This window comes from Guillardia theta (genome assembly GCF_000315625.1).
Source record: "Guillardia theta CCMP2712 unplaced genomic scaffold GUITHscaffold_68, whole genome shotgun sequence".
Classification (NCBI taxonomy): Eukaryota; class Cryptophyceae; order Pyrenomonadales; family Geminigeraceae; genus Guillardia; species Guillardia theta.
In genome coordinates, this window is record NW_005434606.1 from 458,052 (window position 1) to 466,606 (window position 8,555).

General features: G+C 59.2%; 1 protein-coding gene across 1 annotated transcript; it reads left to right on the forward strand.

The window, feature by feature from the left end:
- Positions 1-3,158: 3,158 nt before the first annotated feature.
- On the forward strand, positions 3,159-7,749 carry GUITHDRAFT_75640 (hypothetical protein; the record flags this gene model as incomplete). The annotated part of the gene is made up of 3 exons (XM_005827311.1): positions 3,159-3,263; positions 5,971-6,086; positions 7,569-7,749. Coding segments are annotated over 3 exons (402 nt in total), but the record flags the coding sequence as incomplete, so codon positions are not given.
- Between the last annotated feature and the right edge of the window lie 806 nt (positions 7,750-8,555).

Here is an 8,555-nt window from a genome sequence, read left to right on the forward strand (position 1 = left end):
TATCATCATCATCATCATCATCATTGTCATCGTAATCATCGTAATCATCGTCATCGTCATCATCATAATAATAATCATAATTGACTTCGTCACCACCACCACCACCACCACCACCACCAACAACAACAACATCATCATCATCATCAACTACATCAACATCATCAACAACAACATCAACAACAACATCATCATCATCATCAACAACAACAACAACAACTCTCACTGCTACTACTACTACAATATCAAAACCATTAACGCCGGTTGCCTTCCAGATGTTCTGAAGGAGCCTACGACAGACCGGGTGCCCATGTCCAGCAGCTCGTCCAGGTCCAGCTACAGGCACGATGCTCTAAATCATTCCGTGGGGTCGGTAGGGAGCATCGCCCGCAGCTCAACGAGGGATGTTGACCCAACCGGCTCTCTTCTGGCTTCGCCCAGGGGGAGGGTCAACCGGCCCATGTCTGTCCTGGAGCAGCTGGAGAAGGAGCTGGGGAAGGATCGACCCTGGGAGCGCAGCAGGGGCGCAACAGGGAACGAGATGCCAAGGGGGAGCATGAGCAGCAGTGTGGCCGAGTCGACAGTCAAGGGGGTGAACAGCTCTAGTGGTCCCCCTCCTGCCAGGACGGTGACGTCAGAGTCTGCCTACTTCGACCTCCTGGAGTCGGAGACGCTTCCTGAGAGCCTGGACGACTGCCACCGGGTGATCCGCCTGCTGAAGAAAGATCTGAGCTCCACCTCCCGCTCGTCCCTGGCAGAGCTGGCGAGGAAGGAGAGGACGATCGAGGGGTCAGCGACATGTTTGCGTTGACTGCGCTGATCCCGGACAAGACGAGGCTGTTCAAGGAGTACAACGAAATGAGGGTCAGGTACCAGGATGCTCTAGAGCAGGTTGCGAAGCTCCACGTGGAGCTGGAGTCGGCAAGGGATGAATGTCAGAGCATGCAGTCCAAGGTCAGGAACGCGCTAGAGAAGTCGCACAGCGACGAGCTCGACAAGGAGTATCAGGTGAGCTGCTGCTGAGGTTGTCGTGACTGACGTCTGCGGAAGTTGGAGGAGGCGCGAGCGAGGGTGCAAGAGCTGGAGCAGCTGAGAGAGAGAGACGCTAAGGTTGCTCTGGATACGATCCAGTCGGCGAGGGGGAGGGCGGACGAGGCGGAGGGGAGGCTGCAGGACGTGAAACGAGGAGTCGACGAGCAGCTCAAGTGGTTCGGGATGAGGAAAGTGGCGGGGAGGAACGTGGTCGACGACCTATCGTTCCTCTTTGAAATGTTCAGACAGAGCGCAGAGAAGAATGTTGCCCTCAACAAACGGCTGGAGGAGTCGAGGGACAGGAACGCGAGGACTGGCGTTCAACTGCAGGAGCTCAGGTCCGAGGTGAAAGCGGTGAGACGTGGCGAGGTTGGGAGGGGGGGGCTAGGATGGTGACAGTGCGGGCAGGTCCAAAACTTGTTCCAGGTCGAGGTGGACCAGTGCTACGCTGAAACAAGGATGCTCACTGACACTGTGAAGAAGAATCAGATGCTGCTCGACCACAGCTGGAGGGTGCAGTCGCAAGTCAGGGCGGTGGATCACCTTGCTTCGCTGGTTGAGACTGGAGTCCAGAAGCTCGCGGACTCGACGACGGTGGCGGTGAAGGAGCACAGGGTGACCAGGGAACGACTGCGGGAGCTGCAGCGGGAGGGAGAGAGGCTGGCGTGCGGGATTGAGAGGGAGCGATTGGTGATGACGGCGAGGATGGAGGAGATGCGAGAGGACCTGGAGATCCAAAGGGGCGAGGCAGAGAAGATGCGGCAAAGGTGTGTGGAGCTGAACGAGACGATCCGGGAGAAGGACGAGGTCATCTTCGACTACCTCAAGCGCTGGGGCAAGTCAGAGGAGGAGAACCAGGAGGTGAAGGAGCAGCTGCAGGTATGCCGGCAAGAGCTCGAAGAAGCTCGAGGGCAGGTTGACAGACTGCACAAGGACGTGGAGGACATTAAGGCCAGGTAGTCCTCCTTCCTCCCCTCCGCATGCTCCTCCGCTAGTTGCGCTGATGGCGTGCTCCTGCTCCAGGTCTGCTGAGGAGGCCAGGAGGACGGAGAGGAAGCACGCGGAGAGGTTGAGCGAGGAGGCGGCGAGGCTGCAGAGCCTGTCCGACGACTTGATGAGCGTGAGGGAGACATGCCAGGCCCTGGAGGCGAAGTTAAGGCACAAGGTGATTTTTTCCACTGTGCATTTGAAATCAGTGCTGTAACTTTCGTCCCAACTCGTCAAAATGCGCGTGTTGTGCTGTGCCATTCGCTGACTTTGCCCTCCCTGCTCGTTCCCGTCAGGGCGAGGAGGTGAAAGACGTCGCGCAACGGGCGGGGGAGGAGGAGAGGCGGCTGCAGTCGAAGATCGAAGAGCTTGAGCGGAGCAGAGAGAGGCTGCAGGGAGAGGTAGACGGTCTGAGGATGGAGCTGAAGAGTGCAGAGGAAGAGAGGGCCCGGCAGACTGGAAGGAAGGAGGCAGCAGAGAGGATGCTGGAGGAGGGGGTGAGGGAGGTGGACGCTCGAAACACTCAGCTGGAGTTGGAGCTGGCTGGCTGCGAGGAGAAGCTCTTGGAACTTAGCAGGAGAGTCAAGTTGAAGTTGGACGAGCACGAGAGCGCGATGGATGGGATGGTAAGAAAGTTTGCCGTCCCTCTACCCTGACTACCTGATTGACATGCTGTTTTCCCTCTCCCTTCCTCTCCTTTCTTCTCCCTGCCCCGCACCCGCCCCCACACCTGCACCCTTCCTTCTTTCCTCCTGCTCGCTTCCTCTCCCTTGCTTCTCCTCCTCTTCCCTTCAAGAATCGAGCGTGTGCCTCTCTCCAGGAGACTCTCGTCATCTACCAGACCGAGAAGGAGCAGGACAGCCGCTGCATCGACAGCCTGACCGACCGATGTGACGAGCTGGCGGCCCAGCAGCAGTCGGCGAACTCCTGCATCGAAGAGCTGAGGCAGCGGATGCACGTAGAGCCGGAGGAGGAGGAGGAGGAGAGGGTTGCTCCTTACCTTGCCGCAGGTTGCCATCTCCTCCTGCCAGGAGCTGGAGGGGGAGCTGGGAGGAGCCGCGGAGGAGGTCAGGAGGATTGCCGACGTCTCGTCCAACTACTTCGAGGAGACGAACGAAATGTTCCAGAGCCTCGAGAGTGAGATGGCGCACCTCGCTTCCCAGAAGGCGGAGATTGAGGTCAGTGGGGAGGAGGAAGAGGGGAGGACGAGGACGAGGGGGAGAGAGGAAGATGACGAGGACGAGGACGTGGTGGTGGTGGAGGACGAGCACGAGCACGAGGAGGGAGGACGAGGACGAGGACGTGGTGGTGGTGGTGGTGGAGGAGGAAGAGGAGGAGGGAGGACGAGGACGAGGACGAGGAGGGGGGGGTGGGTGTAGGGGAGGATTGAGGGAAGAAAAGGGAGGAGGAAAGACCAGGAGGAGAATGCCCAACGGTTAACGAGAGGTCAACCCAGGCGACGTTGGAGGACGTGAACTCTGCGAGGGCAGCAGAGGCGGCGCAGGCGAACGAGGCCATGGACGCGTTGACGGAGGAGCTGGTGAACATGCGCAGGGAGTGCCGCGAGATGGAGGAAGAGATCACGTCGCTGAGGAAGGAGAAAGTGCAGGAGGCCCAGCACGTGCTTCACCTCAACGTCATGCTGGAGCAGCAGGCGAAGCAGCACGAGGCGATCCTTGCGGCCCTTAGAGCTTCGCTGAAGCAGGCGGACGAGGAGATGGAGGAGTTGAAGGGGAAGAGCAAGAGGGCGCAGACGGATCTGGCGACGGCAAACGCGCTGAGGGAGAGAGACTTCGAGGAGCTGGAGAAGCTTCAGAGGAGGAACGAGGAACTGATGGAGGAGCTCAAGAAGAACGAACAGACCATGAACGGCCTGCAGCACGAGGCCCTCCTCTTCAAAGCTGAGGTCTAGCTACCTTCGTTGACCTCCCTGCTCTCTTCTTTCCTCCTCTCCTCTCCTCTCCTCTCCTCTCCTCCCCTCTCCTCCCCTCTCTTCCTCCTCATCGCTCCTCTCCTGTCCTCTCCTCTCTTCCTCTCCTCCTTTTCCCCTGATCCTATCCTTCTTTCGGGCTCCTCTACCCCTACTTCTCATCGTTCCTCACCCCTGCTCTCTTTTCTGTACCTCCCCTTCCTCCCCTTCCTCTTCCTCTCTCTCTCTACTTCTGCTTGACGCCCCCCAAGGTTCTCGCAAGCCCGCAACGACCTTCTTTCACGCCGAAACGAAAATCTGATCCTGATGACGAGGTCAAAGTTCTCATCCTCCTTCCTCCTTCCTCCTTCCCCTCCCACCCCCACCCATCCTCCTCCTTCCCCTACTCCTCCTCTTTCCTCCTCCTCCTTCCCCTCTCCCTTCCCATTCCTCTCCCCGTTTTCCTCCCCCTCCCGGCTCCCCATCAACTTCTCATTCCCTTCCATCTTGCTTTTCTCTTTTCTCATCCTCTCCTCGTTCATCTCTCCTCCTGCACCCTCACGAGTCTCCCCGTAGGCCTGCCCTTCAGCTGCTTCTCTCTCCCAGTGGGAGTCGCTCATGCTCAACAGCTACGGCAACCTCAGCTCCAACGAGCTTCTCATCCTCGCCGCTCGTCGCAAGGTGACGTCTCTCCTTGCTCCACCCTCCTCCTCCACCATCCTCTTCGTATTCCAATCTCTTGTCTCCTTTCCCCTCCTCCTCTTGTCTGCTCCTCCTCCTCCTCCTCCTCAGCTCTTCTTCAGATGCACATCGAGGGAGAGTTCAGGACCCACCTCAAGCGCGAGGTCGGCGACCTGAGAGCGCAGACTCAGGCTCCTCGAGAGGTGCTAGGGTCCAGCTGGGGAGGGGGAGGAGAGCTCACGTGCCCTCCAGCTGCAGGTGACGTGGGAGGTTTTCTTCGTGATCACGGGGGGGGTCCCGTCGGGTCAGGGGGAGGGAGCAAGAGACTGGAAGGCGGTGAAGAAGCTCATAAACACCAACCCGAGTCAGTTCGACCAGGCCTCCGTCTTCGGTGCGTCCTCCTCTGTCCTCGTCCTCCTCTGTCCTTCTCCTCCTCCGCCTCCTCCTCCTCCTCCTCATCCTCATCCAACGCCTCTTCCTCCACCACCACCACCACCACCACCACCACCACCTCCTCCTCCTCCTCCTCCTCCTCCTCCTCCTCCTCTGCTGTCACCGTATCATTTACCCGGGGTCACCGGCAGGCGTCATGGAGAGATACTCTGCCGACGCTTCTCAGGCCTTGCAGGCAGATGAGTCGCTGCTGGGGCAGGTTTCCTTTCCCTCTCCTCCTCGCCGCCTCCTTCTGATCAGCTTCCAGCTCAACTCGCTGCTCAACAGCACGAGCTACAACGACTGCAAGGCTGTCTCGGTCAGAGCTCTCCCTACCTTGTCTCGCCTGCTGACCGATGACTTCCCAGCTGTCCTGCTGCCTGCTGTACGAGTGGGATCGGCTCGTACTTGACATGCACAGGCTCCTCTATACAGCTGGGGGCTGCTCACCTTGATAGGCTGGCGGCGGCGGGCCCGGGGAGCAGCAGCAGCAGCAGCAGCAGCAGCAGCAGCTCCGAGTGGCGGCAACTCCATCAAGGTCACCGGTACTTGTAGGTTTAATTAGAACGACGAAATTCGCTCCCCAAGGTTTTAAAATTAAAGGCACCGAATGTTCAACATCCGAATGAAACTCCAGTGAATGGATCAGCTGACTCAGTGCTAGAGTATAACTGAGAGTTTGAGTCAATTCGCCACTCAGTGTCACTGTTAGTGACCACCGAGGCCCGGCGGGCCGAAGTTCGGAGGCTCACTGTCGCGGCCCCCGGCCCAGTGGGGGCCGGCCGCCGCCCGGGCCCGACGGCGGCAGCCCGGTGGGCGCCGATGCTTGGCCGGGCCGTCAACCCCGGTGGGCGAGCCTACCAAATGACTGAGGCTGGCTCGGTCCTGCGCTGAAGCCATGGCGGGGGGAGCAGGGGAGGAGGGGCGCGCAGGAGAAGCGGGAGGAGGAGGAGGAGGAGGAGGAGGAGGAGGAGGAGAGAAAGGAGGAGGATCACGATTACTATCGAAGCCAGAAGCAGGAGCAGGAGCAGGAGCAGAGAAGAAGTTGGTCCCACCCCTTGCTCTGAAGAAGGAAGCTGATAGTAAACGGATCCCTCCGCCTACTGCACTGCGGAAGTCAGAAGCAGGTGCCGAGACAAAGACGTCAGCAGCTCGGGTGCGAGAAGAAGGAAAGGAACCACCGCCATCAAGAATACCTACCTCCGCTCGAGGCCCGTCCTCCGTCGCCTCAAAATCCACCCTAGCCAGCTCCGCGCGCTCCCGAGGTTGTTGGTCGGCATGGCGACACCACCGCTGACATCTTCTCGTGTAGATGACAGCACGGTGACGCCTATCACCGCGAGTCGAGTGGCAGCATCGCGAGCGTCTGACTTGAGCAAGAGCTCAATCCCGAAGCCTTCGCCGAGGACTTCCATCGCCGGCGCTTCGTCGCTGTCCAAGTAGCGAGAGGCTCTCGGGTGCTGACGAAACTCACCTGCTGCTTTTCAAGGTCTCAATTGAGTGTCAAGTCTTCCTCCAGCAGCCTCTCCAGCTCGGCTGGCCTGAGCGCCTCAGCCTCCTCAGTGACAGGGTTGCCTGCCAAGAGGACGGCGGCCGCAGCATCGACAGCAGCGCCAGCCTCCTCCAAGCCGCTGAAGGATGACATGCTCTATCTGACGGAGAACATGCTCCTGGCTGTCAAGGAGATGAGCCAAGAGTATGGAAAGGTCTGCTCCCCTACTCCTCGTTCTCCTGCTCATCTATCATCACTCCTCCCTTCCCCTCCCTCCTCTTCCTTCTCCCTCCTCCTCCCTCCTGCATCTCCACCATATCCTTTCGCTTGCTCTAGTTTGACTTTGCTTGGCCTTGTCTGATCCGCCATCATCGCAGACGACGCGCGACCTGGAGCTTGAGGCAACTCAGTCGTTCCTCGAGCTGGAGAACATGAAACGTCAGTGTGCGGAGGTGGAGGAGGAGCTGAGAGAAGCGCTGGAGATCGCCGAGACAGAGACGGAGGCGTCCAGGAGCAAGCAGAAGACGATCAACGAGCTGACGCAGGAGCTGGAGAGGCTGCAGGGGAAAGGAAGCGAGGCAGGCAGCAATGAGGAGAACGAGAAGCTTCGTCAGGAACTGGCTCAGGCCCGGTCAATGATCAAGGAGATGGAGGAGGAGGCTGTGCGGGCCATGGAGGAGCGATCGTCCTTACAGAAGAGAGTGAGGTCGAGCAAGGAGCTGGCCGACAAGCTCGAAGCCGATCTCCTCCAGCGCACAAGACAAGTTGAGGAACTTCAAGCCATGGTGAGCTCGCAAGAGGTCGAGGAGGACAAGGAAGGAAAAGTTGGGAACAGTGAGGAGGGGGCTTCCGCTGCTGCTGGAGCTGGAAGTAGGATCGATCGCTCGAAGGAGGAGGAGGAGGTGAAGGAGGAGATAGCGAAGCTCTTGGTCTGCGTGGAGGCTACAGAGAGGTGCTTGTTCTCTCTCAGTCAGGTCTAAAGCACTTGTTTGATCCGTCCTGTCCTCACTCGTGCGAGCAGGAGAAACTGTTGGAGAGCGAGAAGAGCGAGAGCGGCGGGAGAGAGGAGGATAAGGCCGTCGGGGAGAGCCTGAGACAGTGGGAGGAGGAGAGGAGAGTGTTCGAAGACGAACTTCAAAATGCCAGGGAGGAGCAGAGGCTGTTGGAAGAGAAGATCAAGGTGCAGGATGAGAGATGCCAAGAGGAGAAGGAGAGCGATGCAGTCGCTGCAGCGCAAGTCGACGCTATCTTTCATCTCTCTAACATGGTCGAGGGGATGATGGAGACAACGAGGCAGCAGGTCGACGAAGTTCTGCTGGTAAACGTGCCCAAGATGAGGAAGGAGATGGAGCAGATGAAGCAGGAGATCCGCTCGCTGAGGGAGGAGCTGGAGGGGAAGGAGGGTGAGCTGCGGGCGCTGTCCTCTCAGGGCGAGAAGAAGGAGGAGGAGAGGCTTCGATCGTTGCAGGCAGAGAGGAACGAGCTGAAGAAGAGCATGGAGGCGCTGGAGAAGGAGGTGGTGCAGCTCAAGGAGGAGGCTACGGTCCTGTGCCCTCAGATGGAAGTGCTGAGGAGGAAGGAGGAGGAGGTAAAGCAGATGGAAGCAGCGAGGAAGGACGCCGAGGAGGAGATGGGAGAGCTTCGAAGGAAGCTGCAGGAGACGGAGGAGGCGCTGGAGATGGCGAGGCTAGACCTGGAGATAGCGAAGGAGGAAGAGGAGAACTTGAGAGCGGACAAGGAGCTGGGCGAGCTGAGCATGGAGGAGGTCGGAGGAGGGGAGGAAGAGCTGAGGTCGCAAGTCAAGCAGCTCTCTGCAGCCCTGCACCAGCTGAACAGGATGAAAGTCTCCTCCGAGTGTGCGCTGGAGGAACAGAGGGAGGAAGTGGAGAGGCTGAGGGGAGTGGCGGAGGAGCTGGAGGCGCTGAGGGGGAGGGTGCAGGAGCTGGAAGAGGAGAAGGTCGACCTCCTTGAGCAGGTGGACTCGAACGACTCAGCAGCGAAGATGGTGAGCGAGCTGACGGGAAG